Genomic DNA, 20,066 nt, shown 5'->3' on the forward strand with positions numbered 1-20,066 from the left:
AGCCCTCATGCCGCTGGCACCTGGGAAAGCCTGGAACAACCATACACAGGTGCTAACTGCATACACACGCACATGGACACACACTCACACACGCATTGCAAACCTTTACACAAACACCCTTGCTAAAACACCCCCTCCCTAACACCTCTCCAGCAATTCCAATCACCATCCCGCCCCAGAAAGATACAATACTGAACACCCCATACACACAGTGTGAAAGTACTCATTATGACATGCCACAGAGGGTATCCGGCACAAACAGCCCCCCCCCCCCACCCCCCACCCCAGTCACACTCAATGTCAACCGTGAAAGACTCCTTTGAGTATATCATGAAAGGAGACATAAGGGCAATGTGATGGCTCAGACTTCAAACTTCTTATTCACAATAAGTCCAACATTCAGAACTTTTAGAGTTGGGTTTCTAGAACACAGAGTTGCACTCAACAGCTAAACTGAGGCAGTGTGTTTGTGGTAGATAACAAATTCGGCTGTGACAGCTCGCTTTCTTCCTGTCAACCACATAGTCACATAGTCAAGACCAACAGACTGCCTCTCCCTCTCCCTCTCTCAACACCATCCCTCCTCCCTCCTCCCCCCTCTCCTTGTTTATTTATTCTCTCCCTTCCTCTCCAAGGGGCCAAGACAACCAGAGAGAAGGACAAGTATGGCCTAATAAAATAACTGTTCCCAGGAACACTTTCCTAATTTAACCCACAATGGTAAAGGTTAGAAGAGGGTAAGTAGAGCTGTTCTAGAATCAGTTGTTAGAGGTACTAGCAGCTGGTCTGCGATCTATGGAAGCATCACTCTTGTCAGAATACAACACACACTTCCTGAAAGATTGAAAAGCAAACGCAGTAACAGTGTGATTACCAGAATACTCTCACAATTACAGAGCAGTCAAGCAAGGCTCTAATGGTCAAGGCATTGGCCACATTTGAGGCAGCTGGGTAATAAATACATTTAAATCCCTCATCTTCGGTTTACCTCAGATTATGTCCGCTGTCATTTTATGGAGCAAGAGAGCTGTAAAATCTCCGACTTCATTAATGGCCAAACTTTTAGGCTACATCTTCAGAAAACAATCACTTAAAATAACCCAGGAACTTAATATGCAACCTTGTTTTTAAAGGTTCATACAGGTGTCAATCATCTGTATGGCAAGAAGAGCGCTTCTGGAGCACGTGTCAAGCTGACCAATGGGCATTGAGCCTCGAGCCCCTAGCTCGCTCATCTAAATACCTCAACACTAACATCTATAGAGAAAAAAAACGGTTCACTATTCTTAAACATTTGACGTTACTTGACAACTTAATTAAAATAGGCTCAACCTGTTAGTTATATCGGCTAAACCAAGGAGTCAGCATCCAATAATGGTGTTGTGAGACTTGAAGCTAAGGTTGTTGTTGCTCATTAAAGTTAATTAAATTCAGACGGTGTTTTGAGCCCAAAGACAAAACACAGGCTGCATAGAGTGCCATGCAACCATTGCACGCAACTAACGCAGCACAGTGTAAAGAAATCCTGTACCCATGTGTTTTGATTATGAAATGGCCTTATAGTCATTGTGAGATGGACTTGTATCAAAGCTGTTCCCATTGTGGGATGGATCAAAGCTTATCCTTGAATCTCCAATAGTCAAGGTTCATCCCAAGTGCACGTAGGCTACCTAAAGCACAGGACAAAAATTGGACAATAGATAGCATTTAAGTGCACTTCTATCATAGGCCCACTTACATATATTTCCCTCTCCAAAGCCTCCAGGGTAGAAATAAGCTTCGCAGGGTCCTGCAGAAGTTCATCAAATACCTCCAACGCTCCAGTCATCGTTGACTTGTTGCGTTCATCAGCCACGGCTGGGCCGCCTTTGAACCGACTTCGTGCCACCATCAGGGTCTGGTAGAAAAGACACAATGCGACCCCTAGGAGCAATAATCGTCCGGAGCAATACCTGCGGCGGAGCGTCCAGAGCCGCGGAAGAAACATTCCCGCTCCACTCCCAACTTTACTGGCAGAAGAATAAAGGCATACCATGAGGGATGATGTTTAACCTTCTCCGCGTCTTACTCAGACCTCACACAACTCTGGCCGTTAGCCCCGCTGCTCTTTGTTTTTGCCATCTATAAAAACACGCACTTCAGGAATAAACCACGACCTGAAACATTGTGCTGCATGTTATCTTTTTTTAAAGATGACCTGGTTGGTATTTCAGAGTGGGTACACGGTGTCCAAGAGCCGTCGCTATGGCACATTTAAGTGTTGATTTGTGAGCTGGCACAAACAAACAAAACCTTTTCCCCCAACGTTGTTATTTCGTTATTCGTGATAATGAAGTTAGAGCAAAGTGAGCCACAGTCCAACTTTCACATCCTCAAAAACCATGGAGCCCGGAGAGAGCATGGAAAAGTTTTCCCTCTCTCTTTCTTTAGGGAAGAGTGCCCCTCAGATTATTAAAAACATTATCGAGTGGCGGAACCTCATGACTGTGGCTAGATCAGACTCTGCTCCTGCCCGCTGTCAGAAAACTGCCATTCCCATCCAGAACCAAAAGCAGGACGCAATAAAACATCAGATCAGACACAGATAGAACCAAACTGAAGGGAGAAAAATGAAGAACTTCACCAAGACTTCAGACCCTGAAATAGACTACAGACTACAAAGAGGGTTTCCACTATATCCGAGCGCTGGCCGCGCACCGGGGCGCGACTTCACCTGGTTTGGGTTAGGCTACTCTAAGAGAAAAAAAAGTCAACAGTAGCCGAACTTCCTCTCCGCGCAGACGGCTGGATTACAGTCTCACTCACAGGTCTACTGGTTCCCAAAAGTAAAACTCCCTCGGATAAAGGAAAAAAAATAAGAAGAGTTTATACCATAGATCCGTTTCAACTGGATAGTTGTGGTGTTCTTGCAAAGTAACGGTTTAGGAATTCCACGATGTACACTGAGCGGTCTCAGTGTCACATTCCACGATGTGCACACATGCCTCCTCCGTCGGGGGTCGAGGTATGCTCCCCCTCATTCCAAATTGTGGTAAAAGACAGGGCTCACTCTTTGCTATTTGTGGCACATACACCAGTCCTCCATTGGCTCATTATTTAGAGAAAGGAGTTGGAGCCCTGCTTTGTTTCAGTCAGATGTGGTGAGAGAGAGGCTATTGAAAAGGTTCCCTTTTGGAGCAAGGGCCGAAAACAGTCTCCCTTTTTTTTAGTGAAGTTGTAATTTCTCCAAGACAACCCAGGTTCCTTCTAAAAAATATAGTTATTATGGCAGTTTGTGTCTACCATCAATAGAATGACTGACAGGAGTGGCTACTGTCTACCCAAATCCCTGTGTGTGTGAGGGCTGCAACACTGCTGGTTTTCATTACCCTCCTCAAATCAGGGAATGATTTAGACATGGGACACCATGCAGGTGAGCTGGCTCATGGTAAATCAGTGGCATTCATGAACGCATTTCCTGCCAAATAAAGAAAAACAGCAGTACATCAGCCCTTGAGAGACATGATTGAATAGCTCTGTTCGTACTGCATTGGTTGAGAGCTCAAATACAATGTTAATGGGGCGAGCAGGTCACCTTTAAAGCACAGCGGTGTAATGGGTTCGCACAAAAAAATGGTGCATTAAGCGTACTTCATTATTCAATGTTTAAAAATAAAAAAAACTCCAGACCACCTTTACGCCACACACAAAGACACGTACAAAGCTCTCCCTCGCCCTCCATTTGGCAAATCTGACCATAATTCTATCCTCCCGATTCCTGCTTACAAGCAAAAACTAAAGCAGGAAGTATCAGTGACTTGCTCAATACAGAAGTGGTCAGATGATGTAGATTCTAAGCTACAGGACTGTTTTGCTAGCACAGACTGGAATATGTTGCGGGATTCATCCCATGTCATTGAGGTGTATACCACATCAGTCACCGGCTTCATCAATAAGTGCATCGATGACATTGTCACCACAGTGACAGTACGTACATAGCTCAACCAGATGCCATGTATTACAGGCAACATCCTCACTGACCTAAAGGGTAGAGCTGCCGCTTTCAAGGAGCGGGACTCTAACCTGGTTGCTTATAAGAAATCCCGCTATGCCCTCCGACAAACCATCAAAACAGGCAAAGAGTAAATACAGGACCAAGACTGACGCCTACAACACCAGCTCCGATGCCTGTCGGATGTGGCAGGGCTTGCACATTATTACGGACTACAAAGGGAAGCCCAGCCTGACACAAGCCTAACAGACAAGCTAAATTACTTCTATGTGCGCTTCGAGGCAAGCAACACTGAAGCATGCATGAGAGCACCAGCTGTTCCGGATGACTGTGTGATCACGCTCGCCGTAGCCGATGTAAGACCTTTAAACAGGTCAACATTCTCAAGGCCGCAGGGACAGATTACCAGGAAGTGTACTCTGAGCATGTGCTGACCAACTGGAAAATTGTCTTCACTGACATGTTCAACCTGTCCGTGGCCGAGTCTGTAATACCTACATGTTTCAAGCAGACCACCATAGTCCCTGTGCCTAAGAATACCAAGGTTACCTGCCTAAATGACTACCGGCCCGTAACACTTACATCTGTAGCCATGAAGTGCTATGAAAGGCTGGTAATGGCTCACATCAACACCATCATCCCAGAAACCATTGACCCACTCCAATTTCCATACCACCCCAACAGATCCACAGATGACGCAATCTCTATTGCACTCAACACTGCCCTTTCCCACCTGGCCAAAAATGAACACCTACGTGAGAATGCTGTTCATTGACTACACCTCAGCGTTCAACACCATAGTGCCCTCAAAGCTCATCACTAAGCTAAGGACCCTGGGATTAAACACTAACCTTTGCAACTGGATCCTGGACTTCCTGACGGGCCACCCCCAGGTGGTAAGGGTAGACAACAGATTTTCTACAATGATCCAAAACACAGGGGCCCTTCAGGCGTGCGTGATTTGTCCCCTCCTGTACTCCCTGTTCACCCATGACAGCGTGGCCAAACACGACTCCAACACCATCATTAAGTTTTCCGACTTCACAACACCAACAACGATGACGATGAGACAGCCTATAGAGGGGCCTCCCGAGTGGCGCAGTGGTCCAGGCTCCGTGGCAGCCTCCCGCGACTGGGAGACCCATTGGGCTGCTCACAATTGGCCCAGCGTCGTCCGGGTTAGAGGACATGCTGACATGGTCACCAGATTTACGGTGTTTCCTCAGACACATTGGTGAGGCCGGCTCCCGGGTTAAGTGGGCAGGGTCAAGAAGCACGGGATTTGCAGCGATGGGACAAGTCTGCAAACTACCAATTGGATACCACAAAATTGGGGAGAAAAACAGGTTAAAAAAATAAACTACCATGGTCTAAACACACCAAGACAGTCATGAAGAGGGCACGACAACGCCTATTCCCCGTCAGGAGACTGGAAAGTTTTGGCATGGGTCCTCAGAAAGTTATACAGCTGCATCACCCCATGGTATGGCAACTGCTTGGCCTCCGACCGCAAGGCACTACAGAGGGTAGTGCGTACGGCCCAGTACATCACTGGGGCCAAGCTTCCTGAACAGCTAATCAAATGGCTACCCGGAGTATTTTCAATGACCCCATTTTATTTTTTTGTTACGCTGCTGCTACTCACTATTTTATTATCTATGCAGTCACTTTACCACTACCTACATGCACATATTACCTCGACTAACTAGTACCCACGCACATTGACTCGGGACTGGTACACCCTGTACATACAGTTGAAGACGGAAGTTTATATACACTTAGGTTGGAGTCATTAAAACTAGTTTTTCAACCACTCCAGATTTCTTGTTAACTATAGTTTAGGCAAGTTGGTTAGGTTTCAATACTTACAGTTGAAGTCGGAAGTTCACCTACACTTAGATTGGAGTCAATAAAACTTGTTTTGGAATTCGGTTATGACATCTACTTTGTGCATGACACAAGTACTTTTTCCAACAATTGTTTACAGATTATTTCACTTAAAATTCACTGTTTCATAATTTCCAGTGGGTCAGAAGTTTACATACACTAAGTTGACTGTGCCTTTAAACAGCTTGGGAAATTCCAGAAAATGATTTCATAGCTTTAGAAGCTTCTGATAGGCTAATTGACATAATTTGACTCAATTGGAGGTGTACCTGTGGATGTATTTCAAGGCCTACCTTCAAACTCGGTGCCTCGTTGCTTGACATCATGGGAAAATCAAAACAAATCAGCCATGACCTCAGAAAAGAAATTGTAGACTTCCACAAATCTGGTTCATCTTTGGGAGCAATTTCAAAATGCCTGAAGGTACCACATTCAATTGTACAAACAATAATACGCAAGTATAAACACCATGGGACCACTCAGCCATCATACTGCTCAGGAAGGAGACGCGTTGTCTCCTAGAGATGAACGTACTTTGGTGTGAAAAGTGCAAATCAATACCAGAACAACAGCAAAGGACCTTGTGAAGATGCTGGAGGACACAGCTGCAAAAGTATCTATTTCCACAGTAAAACAAGTCTTATATCGACATAACCTGAAAGGCTGCTAAGCAAGGAAGAAGCCACTGCTCCAAAACCGCCATAATAAAGCCAGACTACGGTTTGCAACTGCACATGGGGACAAAGATCATACTTTTTGGAGAAATGTCCTCTGGTCTGTTGAAACAAAACTAGAACTGTTTGTCCAGAATGACCATCGTTATGTTTGGATGGAAAAGAGGGAGGCTTGCAAGCCGAAGAACACCATCCCAACCGTGAAGCACGGGGGTAGCAGCATCATGTTGTGGGGGTGTTTTTCTGCAGGAGGGGCTGGTGTACTTCACAAAATAGATGGTATCATGAGGCTGGAAAATTATATGGACATATTGAAGCAACATCTCAAGACATCAGTCAGGAAGTTAAAGCTTGGTCGCAAATGGGTCATCCAAATGGACAATGACCCCAAGCATACTTCCAAAGTTGTGGCAAAATGGCTTAAGGACAACAAAGTCAAGGTATTGGAGTGGCCATCACAAAGCCCTGAAGTCAATCCTATAGAAAATTTGTGAGCAGAACTGAAAAAGTGTGAGCAAGGTGGCCTACAAACCTGACTCGGTTACACCAGCTCTGTCAGGAGGAATGGGGCCAGAATTCACCCAACCTATTGTGGGAAGCTTGTGGAAGACTACCTGACACATTTGACCCAACTTAAACAATTTAAAAGCAATGCTACCAAATACTAATTGAGTGTATGTGAACTTCTGACCCACTGGGAATGTGATGAAATAAATAAAAGCTGAAATAAATCTGTACTATTATTCTGACATTTCACATTATTAAAATAAAAAGTGGTGATCCTAACTGACCTAAGGCAGGGAATTTTTTACTAGGAGCTAATGTCAGAAATGGTTAAAAACGGAATTTAAATGTGTTCGGCTAAGGTGTATGTTAACTTCCGACTTCAACTGTAGTCTCGTTACTGTTGCTTTTATTTGTAGTAAATTTAGTAAATAGTTTTCTCACAACTGTGTTGTTGGTTAAGAGCTTGTAAGTAAGCATTTCATGGTAAGGTCTGCTACACCTGTTGTATTCGGTGCAAGTGACATAATTTGATTAGATTTTTAAATGTTTTACTGCAACAGGGATAGGAGTACACAGACGTTTCGGCTTTATAGCCTTCTTCAGTGTGTACGTACAACACTTACAAAGCAATCAGTCCACATTGTAAGCCTGCTGTGAATCAAAACATTGGTGATTCAAAAGCAATCTACATTCTGATTGTGTAGTTGAATACAATGGATACCTAGAGCTATGAAGTGCTACAGTTTGATCAAGAAGAGAGGCCATTGTTGACAGACGAAGCTAGGAAACACATGAAATACCAAAAGAACTTGGATCACTTTATTTGATTTTTTTCTACATCTCTGGAAACTTTAACACACCGTCTCAGTACAGAATGACTAGTGACACACACACGCACATACAGAAACACTTACACTCACAGACATACACGCTTCAGTTACGACTGATCTTACACTGTACATTCTGAACTCTTCAGCTTTACAGGACTCAATGGTGGAGGTTCAGTCATATTCATCCATACGTTACCTGAAATGACCACTGTCCCAATCTTCATCCTCATCTTTTAAAAGTCTTAGTTGTGTTTCATCAATTCGATTTAGAATTAAAATCAAAACTTGTAGAGGGGTTGGGTTTTGAAGCCCAATAAACACCATTGGACTACATTTCCCAGTCTGTGTCATTCCCCTGTGAGCATTTTACTGTAATGAGCACTTCTTGTTGCAGCCGTGCGTGGAAGCCAGGGGGTGGCAGCCCTTCCTGTAACAAGGGGAAAGGCAAGGAATGTCTAATGAACGTGGGAGAGAAGAGGTGCGCCAAGGCTCAAAATTGAGAAAAGGGGGGTGCGGGGGGAGGACAATGAACACCCAACCAGGAGGTGAAGTTTCAGGAAGTCTAGGCTCTTTGTCTTGATTTTCTAGTCAGGTGTCCCATCCAAATATTCACACAGGACTGACCCTGCAATAACAACCTTTGACCCCACTGTTTTGACGCCTGAGAGGTCACACAGACAGACAGGTGAATAAGAATACTGTGTGTGGCCACAACAGGTACACACACTTGTTGGGAGGAACTACAGTTTAAATAGCATTGACAGTTGGTTTGGAGGGGTAGGGGTGTGGGATGGTCCTGGATGAGGAGTGGGGTAGTAGAGGTGGGGTGTCTATTTGTGCCTGCTGCCTCTCCTCTTCATGGCAGCAGTACACTGGGGGCAATACCACTTCCCCTTCGGTGCTTCTGTTAGGCCCACGCAGCCGTAGTGGAACCACTCGATGGGGCACTGCACAAACACACACAGGGCACTCAGGTTAGCTCTCATACATAATCTCTCATTTGATAAAGTCCTATGTGAAAGTAATATGGTAACAGTTCTAGAAAATGAGAAAAGCAAATGGAAATGGATACTTACGTCTTGATTATCACAGCCCACCATTTCTCCATAAGACACCTTTAACAAGAGAAGCCATTTTAGTTAACCTGGCAGCTGTAGGTGTGAGCTGTCCAGTGTGAGTGTGTCTCTGGATGTGTGTGTACCTGGTTGCAGATGCAGTAGCGGGGCTCGTTGGGGTCATAGGTCCAGTCCACCTGGTTGTTGGTCTCAGACTCTGGGAGGGCCGAGGCCTGCTGCGACAGCTCCTGGGCCAAGGCTGAAGAAGAGGAGCATGACGACAGGGACGAAGACGACGAGGAGGACGACGACTGGTGGTTGGAAGACTTGGTGTTGCCTCTATGGAGGGGCAGGGGAGAAAAGACTGGACAGTTTAGGCAAGATCTCAATTTTTCATCTTTATTTATTTATTCATGCTGTGGAGGTGGAATTGAAAAGCATGGCTGGCATAATGTGGCGTGACATCATGGCACTGAACACTGAAACTAAATGATGTAGCGTGATTTGGCCTGACATCTGTTCATCTGATGTGGGGTGATTCAGGGTGGATTGACAAGGTTTAATAAGGCATGAAAAGTGATATCACTGGAGACTGATATCACTGGGGGCTGTGTGTGCGCGCGTGTAAGTTGTGTCGTACTTGGTCTTGCGTCCGCCGCGGGAATCGGAGGCGACGGCTGAGCCGGCTGGGGTGAGGGTCTGGGTGAGGGTGTTGGCCAGGGCGGAGGTGGAGTAGGTCCCCGTGGTATCCCGGGAGGTCAGGGAGAACTCCCTCCCTAGCTGGAAGTCATTGTTCTTAATGGCCTCGTAGCTGGCCTTCAGACTGCTAGTCCTCCTGCCCTCCTTCATCTGACATGGACGGGAGAGGGAAGGAGAAGGAGGGCGCAGACAGAGAAAGAAGATGGGAAAGGCAGGTAGAGAGAGAGACACACATAGCCATGAACAGGGTTAGTTACAGTTGTAGGACACACATCAGTTACACATTCAAGGACATTTGTCCCAATCAGATAATTCTCAGAACAGACAGTCTGGGTCAAGATACTGATACCCATCCCCATCAGTGCAGCACTCATCTGAATAAAATCAGAGGGCAATGGAGTTGGGTGTATGTCTGTGTGTGTGAAAAAGAATGTGTTTATACCTGTGCGGTGGCCTGCACAGCCTGCGCTGCAGCCATGGTGATGGCCCCTGCCCCAGCCCCGGGCCCAGCAGGCAGAGAGCTGAGGTTGTAGGAGGCCAGGGGCTGGGATGAGTTTACACTGTACACGTTGTTAGAGGCTGACGTCGTGCTGTTGGTGCGACAGCCCGGTGTGTTCTCCTTGGAGGCGTCTGACGTGAGTGTGCTGAGCAGGGCTTCAGATTTGAACTTCTTCTCCGGGACGTGCTCTGTAGTGTGGTGGCTCGGCTGCGTGGTGTACTTCCTCTCTGTCACACAGAAACAAGACATTAATTACTACCTTCATGACCTCGCATAGGAAAGCAGCAAATCATCTATACAAACAAGGCTCCTTAGAAAAAATGTATATTGGCTTTCAACATGCAACTACTCCAAAAAGAAGGTCAGGCAAACAGCCAAGACTTGTACTTACTTTCCACGGTGGTGTGTGAGTGGGCATGGTGGTTGTTGACAGGCTGAGAAGGGCTGTCCATCTCTAGGGATCCTGACAGAAGAGAGAGAAAATGTTAGAGCTGGCTCTCTGTGACAACACTGACAGACAACAGTTGACTCAGCAGGGTCATTTTTAGGTCAATACTGCCCCCTAGCAGGGCTGAAATATCCCGATGGAAAGGTTGATACCATTCCACTATCACGGAATTGTAATCGAAACAAGACTAGAAAAAAGCAGCCTGTCAGCCCAACATTCTGACAGGGCCAAGAGGGTTAAGATGAAGGGGAAGGGTCTTCTATGATGTTGTGATTGACAGACGTGACTCACGTCTCTCCAGGATCTCAGTGATGCCAGCGTTGTCAGCCTCCAGCTCCATCTTGAACTTAGCCAGCTCCTGGTCCAGCTTCCTCAGGTGGCGGTCCACCTGCAACACACACCCCATTATATACCATACTGTTCATACCCCACAATAGATGAACAAACCCTCCAAGATTTTACACATTGAATAATCACTTTGACATAGATCAATATCAAAAGATAGAAACGTTTGTATAATGGCAAAGCTCTAACAAGACACATCTGCGTAGCGTCCTCGAACTGTCAAACAATTTTAAGGCATTTTGACACAGTTTACCTGTTCGTTAATAGTGAATTGGAAGTTAAAACATCTACTGTATCGCCAAAGCAAAAGATGCCCAACATTTCAAAGCCCTTCTTTGGCCTTGGAAGATGCTAGCTCGGAAGAAGTACCAGCATGGTTCAGAATGGAGATGGACTAGGGTATAACAAAATTCCTAGAGACACTTTCTGAACGCCTCAGCAAAATTGATGTACTGGTCTATAAACTCCACGAAGACCAGAAAGTCGCAACGGGACGAGTGACAAAGTTAGAAAAAGACCATGCTGACCACCAGGCTGCCATCCTGGACGTCTACGAGGAAGTGGACCAAAAATACAAGAAGTTGGAAGATGCCACCTCTAAACTCGAGGAGAAATTTGATTATCACAAAGATTTCCAAAGTTGCTCGAATTTGAGACTTCAAGGTTTCCGTGGAGGGAAGAGACAATCTTCTTTCTACGGGAATGGATTCCCAAAATTCTCCTGCACACCCACTGGAGATCGACAGGGCCCATCGCACCCTACGGAGGCAGCTGCCTGGCCAGGCTGCACCCAGGGCATTTGTCATTACATTTCTACGGTACAAGGAAACTGTTCGCATCCTCTCTCCTGCCCGAGCAAAGGGAGATCTCAAATAAGGAGAAGCCAGAAGTATGATCTTTCTCCCACACTACACAAGAGGAGGATGGCCTTCTCCCCACTGAAGAGACTTCTGCGTCAGGCTGGCTTGGCATACGGCCTTCGCTACCCAGCAACGTTGTGGATCGAAACCAAGAATGGTGAGCGCACCTTTGACTCTGTGAAGATGGCTGAAACATACACGAGGAAAGAACTTCCTGACTTGTTCACGTCTACTACACCCTGAGGAACTGTCTTTTGAACTTGGATACAGTAGATAGTGAACTGTTAGCACATGAGGAAACAACGAAATTACTCATATGATCGACTGACTGGCTGGCTGGCTAGATGGCTAGCGTGACAATGACTGACGAGGTAAAGTTGGACCATAGCTAATGTTGGCTGTGCTATTAAGCCAGCTCGCTATGTTTACAAGGGTGTAGCTATAGCTACTATACATCCACACTATGCCAGGTAGTTACATTACACAGAGGCCCAGTTGGGTTTGGTTAATGTTGTTTATATATGTTGTTTATATTACTTCAGGGAATTGTAGCTACTATTACATTTGCTGGTTTGTTTATTGTTTGAGATGTATGCTGGCGTTAGTGGTACCAAGACAGGGATAAGCTACTCACTGGCTGGCCGCCTAATTGCCAGCTAGCTGATAGCTTTACACTTGTGTATGTGCGTACATATAATATTTTGGGGGAGGGTGAACTCAGGAGGATGGTGATTGTTTAACTACCTGTCCCTTTTTAATATTTGAGAGATGATAGTTATTGTCTGGAAAAGGTTTTCATTTATTCATCATAGCTTGATGTCTTTTTTCCTGACCTGCTGGGGTGCGTTTGTGGTCATTGCTTTTGTCGCCGCACGGCACAGGTTTCAGGGCGCATTGGGGAATGCCGATTGGTTGACATTTGGGTGTGGGGGTAGGCTCTGTTGGTGACTATGAACGCACCCAGGTTTTTTGTTGTTGTTGAGACATGCTCAAGTGGGGCTAAATAGTCCGGTCATTATTGTTGTAATCAAATTGTATTTTGTTACTTGACTAACAATATTTTCATGCTACAAGGAACAGTCAATGTACTTCTAATTCCATATAATTTAGAATTAACCTAATTTGAGCGATGCTATGCATAGCAGGTACATCTAGGCTAAAGACTAGCGTCTAAGGATATGGGTTCTTTAACTCCCTCAGTTGGGGAGGGGGTTGGGTGGGTATGTTTACTACTTTATACTTTCATTTCGTACACGTTGTATAGACAACGCAGTTTTGTTTCTTTCCTTTTCCCTATTTCTTATTTCCTTCAAAGATGTCGGCACCTAATAACTATACATTTATGACACTTAACTTTAGGGGTACTAAATGCCCAATCAAGCGCAAACACATTCTGAATGATCTAAAGCAGCATAAGGTTGATATAGCTCTTCTTCAGGAGACACACCTAACTGACTCCGAGCATGGTAAACTGAAGAGAGAGTGGGTGGGTCAAGTGTACTATTCATCTTTCACCTCTCGGGCAAGAGGGGTGGCCATACTCATTAATAAGAATGAACCCTTTCAGATACAATCTCAGATTAAAGACAAAGGGGGTAGGTTTGTGATCATTCAAGGTTTCATTAACACTGAGCCCATTACCATTGTGAATGTGTATGAGCCTAACTATGATGACCCTAAATTTCACCAAGACATCTTTTTGAAGTTAACATTCCCATCATCAGAGATAATGATGGCAGGGGGTTTTAACTTGGTACTGAACCCTTCCAGTGATAGATCTTCCTCTAATAGTATCAGTCTCACACAGGCAGCTAAAATGTTAAAAGCAGAAATGAAACACTTTGGACTTGGAGATTTCACAACCAAAAGGTTAAAGAATATTCATTTTACACCCCTGTCCATAACAGTTAATCTAGAATTGACTTATTTCTTATTCCTGCAGCCAAGGGAGGTTTAACGACTGGGTGTAAGTACTTACCAAGATGTATATCAGATCATTCTGCCCTGCTGGCTTCAGTACCAGTCAGTAGAGCATAGCCACCCTCAAGATCGAGGTTTGGCACATACAAATGTGGGATTATTTAGTAAGTAACATTTCTGAACCCTCTTATAGTCCACTTTTTAGCACCAATACAACTCTGCCTCCCCCCTAATTTTATGGGAAGCTCTCCTTGCATATCTGTGGGGAAAATCATATCCTTTAGTTTAGGTACTCATAAGATGTATAAGGCTCAAGTAAATTAGTTGGAGAATGAAATTAGAGATCTGGAAAATGACCAGTGTAACATTTGACAATTCAACTCTACAAATATTACACTCAAAGTGATTGGAATACAACACCCTGACGACCTATAAAGTGGAAAATGCTCTTAGGAGAACAAAACTACTACGAACATGGAGATAAAGCAGGAAAGTTGATTGCTTGGCAAATAAGACGAGAGGATGCTAGTAGAGTTATTAGCTCTATTAAGCTACCAAATAACACTGTTTTTCACAGTCCTGAGGAAATTACCCTAGTCTTCATGGAGTTTTATGAAACATTGTACAAGTCTGAAGGGGATGCCCCTGCCACAGTGCATGAGTTTTTGAACAAACTCAATGTACAAACTTTAACTGATGAGAATAGAGAGCACTTGGAGAAAGAGATTACATCAAAAGGAATCCATTTCCAACACTGCTGGGGGGATATCACCGGGGTTAGACGGATTCCCTGTTGAATTCTATCGATCCTTTTTACTCAAACTAATTGAGCCTCTTTGCAGTATGTTTAATTATGCCATAGAGACAGAAAAGCTCCCAGACACACTTGAACAGTCACTGATCACAGTTTTGTTCAAACCTGGGAAAGATCCTCTGCTTTGTGGGTCGAATAGGCCAATATCTCTATTGAACACTTCATATTAGATTCTTGTGAAACTCATAGCTCTTAAGGTTCTTCCGGACTTGGTTGATATGGACCAAACAGGCTTTGTAAGAAACTGCTCATCTCCTGATAATATCAGAAGATTATTTAATATTATGTAGAGAATGACCAAGAATCTGTAGTGGCGGCTTCATTAGATGCGGAAAAAGCTTTTGACCGCATAGAATGAGGATGAATATTGGACCTAAGTATGTTGGTCTGATTAGATTACTGTACAAATGTCCGGCAGCTCAGGTCCTGACTAATGGAAACATTTCCTCACAGTTCTTTCTATCACGTGGCACAAGACAGGGTTGTCCCGCTAGTCCTCTCCTTTTTTCTTTGCCTATAGAGCCACTGGCAAAAGCTTTTCGATCTCATCCATCCATCCATCCATGGTGTTCGTATAGGTGGGCCTGAACATCTGGTCTCGCTATATGCCGATGACATTTTGCTTTACCTCAACAAACCAAAAATTTCACTCCAAGCATTAGTTGACATCCTGAAAGAATATGGGACCTTGTCGGGATATAAGATAAACCCATCGAAAAGTATAACTTTGCCTTTTAACAGGGCAGCTATGCAGAACCCAATCTTAGACCAGTCATTTACTTGGAAACCACAGAAAATGACATCTTGGATTGCAAATTCCTTCTGAAATTATTAAGACATCAACTGAACTATACTACACTTCTCAAAAAGGTTGGGGAAGAATTAGATAGATGGTGCGATTGACCAATTTCTCTTATTGGGTGGGACAATTGTGTAAAGATGAATATATTACCAAAATTCTTGTACCTTTTCCTATTCCCAAAGTTCTTTCCAAACAACTTAATTGGAAGATGTATTCATTTCTGTGGAAAGGGAAACCCCCCAGAGTGAAACTCACAACTTTATGCGAACCATACTCAGAAGGGGGACTTACTCTACCTGACATCCAGTTGTATTACTGGGCATCTCAGTTAAAGGCTGTGTGGGTATGGCAAAATACAACAAGTTCACCCTCTTGGGAGACAGAGGAGGAGTGTCTGACCCCTGCTACATTGGCATCTATACCTTATATTAGTCCACCTAAAGCTTTGCTAGGTCTCATAAACAACCCTTTCATTAAAAGCACTTTAAATATATGGATTGAAGTCTGTAAACAAACAGAAGGGCTTAGATCTATATATGAACAAACACCTTTCCATAATAACCCCATCTTACCCAAAGCGCCCTGAGAGATGGTATTACATTTTCTTGGTTCAACAAAGGAATTAAAACATTTGGTAATCTCTATAGAGAAGGTGAACTACTATCCTTTCAACAACTGGCATCTCATTTTCAGTTACCTCAAACTAATTTCTTAGACATTACATTGCCACTCAGCAGGGAGGTAGGATTCAGCCCATGAGTAAACCTGAAACTGATAAACTGTGGCTGGAAAGGGGTAAAGGGTTTCATTTCCTACATGTACTCTAGTCTTCAAGCTCTATTGGGGAACGATGAAAGTCTTGAAAGCTTGCATGAAGTGGCAAGATGACCTTGGTCTCATTTTTGAGAATGAGAAATGGGGAAAGCTCTTTTTACATGCTCAGCACAAGTTGATGAAATTCAATATTTTACATAGGGTCTACTTTACACCAGAGAGACTGTATAAGATCAATTCTAAATATTCAACATTTTGCCCAAGGTGTAAAAAGGGAGTGGGCACACTTCTGCATGTTGTTGTCCTGCTCTGAACTAAGCTATTATTGGAAAGACATTATTCAGATCTTATCACAGGTCACTAATATGAGGGTACCACTAGATCCTTCCCTTATTCTTCTTGGAGATGATTCTGTTCTACCAGTTAATATTTGTAGCAAAACCATATTCATTAAATTGGCCATCATTGCAGCCAATAAATGCACAGCTATTATATGGAAGAGTGATACTCCGTCAAGCAAGCAGATGTGGCTAAAATAATTGTCCTCCTATATTCCATCTAAAAAAATAACATACAATTTATATAATAAACCCTTTGAATTTACTGATGTCTGGGGGGACTTTCAGAAGTTTCTAGAGACGTCACCTTAGCTGCCTCATTACTACATAATTCATTAATGTATTATTATCATTTGTTTTTGTGTTGAAATCATTTATTTTCTAGCATGGAATGTGAAGGTCATTCTGTTTCTTTTTTTGTTGTTAATTAGTGAGGCTAATATTGGTTTCGAGGGGAGGGAGAGGAGTGTTCCTGTGTTGGGGAGGGAAGGGTTTTGCACAATGTGCCCCCATGTAGCATGGTGTGTTGTGTAGGTGGAAGGAATAACATGGCATTTATTGGTGTCATATTTTGATGATTGTTAAACTGTAAAAAAAAAAAAAGTTTTAAATGCCAATAAATATATTGTACAAAAAAAGATAGAAATGTCAATATCTAAATAAATATTAAAAACATCTGAAAAGACTGGCATTTTTGTGACTTCCAAATGATTCGCATTGTTTGACTGCCACCCAGTGGCACAGAGACAGCACAGTCTTGAACAGAACATTTTATATTTTAGTGGGGACATGCACCCACAAATCATCTTGAAAAAGGCCACAATCGATAAAGATTCTCCTCCAACTTCCCTCGTCCCTACCTTTTTATAGTAGTGGTTTCCCAGGACCCATGAAACAAAACAGACATCGTTAGACAGAGCTCCGTCTTGGCATTGAAATTCCAACTCACCAGATCATAAATCTGATTGGCCAGCTGTACTTTTTCATCTGCATCCTCCAATGCCTTATAATAATCCTGAAACCGAGAAAAAGCGGTCAGAGACCAAGCTGACACCATATAAAAAAATAAAAGCCTTTAGTGAACTAACACGGGCACTTTTTTACTAGCTTCGACTTTGCTGATAGCTACTTTGAGGACAAATGTACTTACTATGACTGTGATATGTGGTTGTGCCACCTAGCTATGTTAAGATGAATGCACTAACTATAAGTAGCTCTGGATAAGAGAATCTGTTAAATTACTAAAATGTAAATGACAAAGCACAAAGAATCATCACAAAAAGTGTGGTGGTACAGCTTTATCGTAAAACATTTATGGAATTAAAAGAACAAAACTCTTTTGAAGAGGGAAATATACATAATCTGAGACTTATTTGGCACCTTTTTGATGACTCCCATCTGCTCTTCCCTCCACTCTGGCTTGTTCTTCTTTGCATTGACAAAGAACTCATTCACCCTCTGCTCCAATTGGTCCATGGCATCTATAGCAAATGGGAGGAGTGAGCTACCTGGACAGGTGTGTCTGAGACACTATTCATATGGGTTTATACTCTGCATGCACGTGGAATAATTCATATCCATTTGTACTTCAATGCTAACCAGAAGGGATGAAATATATGTGGTGTCTGTGGACCCGAAGGCTTGTGATTAAAACTACCAGTGAACCGAACCACCACTAATACACCAGTGGTTCCCAACCTTTTTCGATTACTGTACCACCAACTGAATTTTGCTCTGCCCGGAGTACAAGTCTGTGTGCATTATACCAGCAGGACTATGGTCTCAAGAGTCTTCTCAAGAACCCCCTATAAAAGGTCCCCTGGTTGGGAACCACTGTACTACATAGCCGTTCAGGTTAAATTAATATCGGTGTATGTTCTAGTTAGCAAACAGTTCACGTATATGTATCTAGTTATAGTCACATCGAAAAAAAGATCAGTTAACTAGCTAACGTTACATGTATAACGTTGATACTACATGTGATGTGTACGCTCCGAATCTATGTCCCCTGTCTTGTTTACATTCATTGTTCAACTTCTGTGCATGCACACACGATCAGCAAACGTTAGTTGTACCTCTATATGGAAAACAAATATAACATGACCTTGTGTTGTAATTTCTATAACCCTAGCTAGAATCAAACAAACCCACGAACGTTAACTTTCTCAGGTTACTGAAAGTTGTTGCAATGTTAAACTAGCCAAGTTCGCTACCGCTAGCTAGGTGTGTTAGCTATACAAATAAAAATACTGCATCTATCACTTTTATTTGGACGCTAACTAGCTAATTTGTGTTAGGAGTTCGATTCTTTGTTCTACCCTAAAAAGTGCGACGCTGAGAATGATGTGTTTTCAACTTGAAAAATGCTCGCCGGTGAAGTGTTTGTGGACTGTCACGTTGCAGCAATGCATACTCTGAACTTGCAGGTCCATCTCTCTCATTTCCGTAAACCTGTCGCGGAGATCCATGGGTAGCTGCTCGATCACTGCCAGCGAGAAGAAAAAGCGAATATAGGTGTTAGCATGGCTAGGCTAACAGTCCGGGCGCGCTCCGGCTAGAATGATGCACATTTACGACAGTAAATACACAAATAATACCACCTAGGCGTAAAATAAACGCAATACTCACTCTCGAGGTAATCCTCTAGGTACAGCATCTTGGCAAATTAGATATTTTAGGCGTTTATGAAAATATTTTGTGTCTTTCAATATGGCGCCGCAAACCGCTGTGTCCCGAAGAAAAAATACCACTGACAAACTGAGGTCAGAGAAAGTGACGTCAGTAGAACGTAGAATATGATTGGCCAGATATGGAATTTGGAATTTGATTTGGAATTTGGATATGGAAACTTCAAAAATCCGTTAGTTCCTGTAGTTCATAGACATCAATTTCAAACGTTGACTGAAATAGCGTAATTAAGCTTTTCCAACGAGGTAAATACATTTGAATCATCAAACTTCAATGCAAATGCGCTATTTTAATTGTAAATTAATACTTATGTGTAACCTCAATGAAGGTGAGCAACAATAATGCTCATCTGGCACAATTTATATTGTGTAGGCCTACACACATATTGAATTGAGATATTATTTAACTATAACGAACACATTCAACTATTAAGTAACACACTGAGAAAATAAAATAACACCCCACATTTGAATAGTCTAACAGATTATGGATCTAAGTCCATTATAGGCCTGATATACAGTGCCTTCAGAAAGTATTCACACCCCTTGACTTTTTCCACACTTTGTTGTGTTATGAAGTGGGATTAAAATGGATTTAATTTAATTTTGTGTCAACAATCTACACAAAATATTCTATAATGTCAAAGTAAAAGAATGATTTTAACATTTGTAAAACAAATTTAAAAAGTCAATTATTTTTTTCACAGTTGAATCTGTGTTTGGAATTCACTGCTCGACCAAGGGACCTTACAGATAATTGTATGTGTGAGGAATAGAGATGAGATGATATTTAAATGACTATGTTAAACACTACCATTGCACACAGTGAGTCCATGCAACTTATTATGTGACTTGTTGAGCACATTTTTACTCCTAAACTTATTTAGGCTTGACTAAATAACAAAGGGTATGAATACTTATTGACTCAAGACATTT

At 43.0% G+C, this 20,066-nt stretch overlaps 2 protein-coding genes across 3 annotated transcripts in view; both read right to left on the bottom strand.

The window, feature by feature from the left end:
* Positions 1 to 3,086, bottom strand: part of LOC118392380 (cadherin-like and PC-esterase domain-containing protein 1) — an 82,657-nt gene extending 79,571 nt beyond the window's left edge. Inside the window, exon 1 of one of the 2 annotated variants that reach the window (XM_052460226.1) lies at positions 1,739 to 3,086. In XM_052460226.1, coding sequence (XP_052316186.1) covers positions 1,739 to 2,035 — 297 coding nt within the window. In that variant the 5' untranslated portion in view covers positions 2,036 to 3,086. Of the gene's footprint in view, positions 1 to 988; positions 1,119 to 1,738 lie in introns of those variants that run through there. The other variant, XM_052460227.1, reaches the window with a different exon arrangement.
* A 4,778-nt stretch (positions 3,087 to 7,864) lies between these two features.
* Positions 7,865 to 19,236, bottom strand: LOC118392381 (inhibitor of growth protein 3). Its single transcript, XM_035784328.2, has 11 exons — positions 19,072 to 19,236; positions 18,857 to 18,928; positions 17,824 to 17,924; positions 17,393 to 17,458; positions 10,882 to 10,978; positions 10,534 to 10,605; positions 10,086 to 10,369; positions 9,585 to 9,793; positions 9,091 to 9,283; positions 8,966 to 9,004; positions 7,865 to 8,836 (listed from the first exon to the last, which is right to left on the bottom strand). Exons 1-11 carry the CDS (start codon positions 19,097 to 19,099, stop codon positions 8,720 to 8,722), a joined length of 1,278 nt encoding a protein of 425 aa, XP_035640221.1. The 5' UTR covers positions 19,100 to 19,236; the 3' UTR covers positions 7,865 to 8,719.
* Between the last annotated feature and the right edge of the window lie 830 nt (positions 19,237 to 20,066).

This window comes from Oncorhynchus keta, chromosome 13 (assembly GCF_023373465.1).
Source record: "Oncorhynchus keta strain PuntledgeMale-10-30-2019 chromosome 13, Oket_V2, whole genome shotgun sequence".
In the NCBI taxonomy this organism is placed as follows: domain Eukaryota; kingdom Metazoa; phylum Chordata; class Actinopteri; order Salmoniformes; family Salmonidae; genus Oncorhynchus; species Oncorhynchus keta.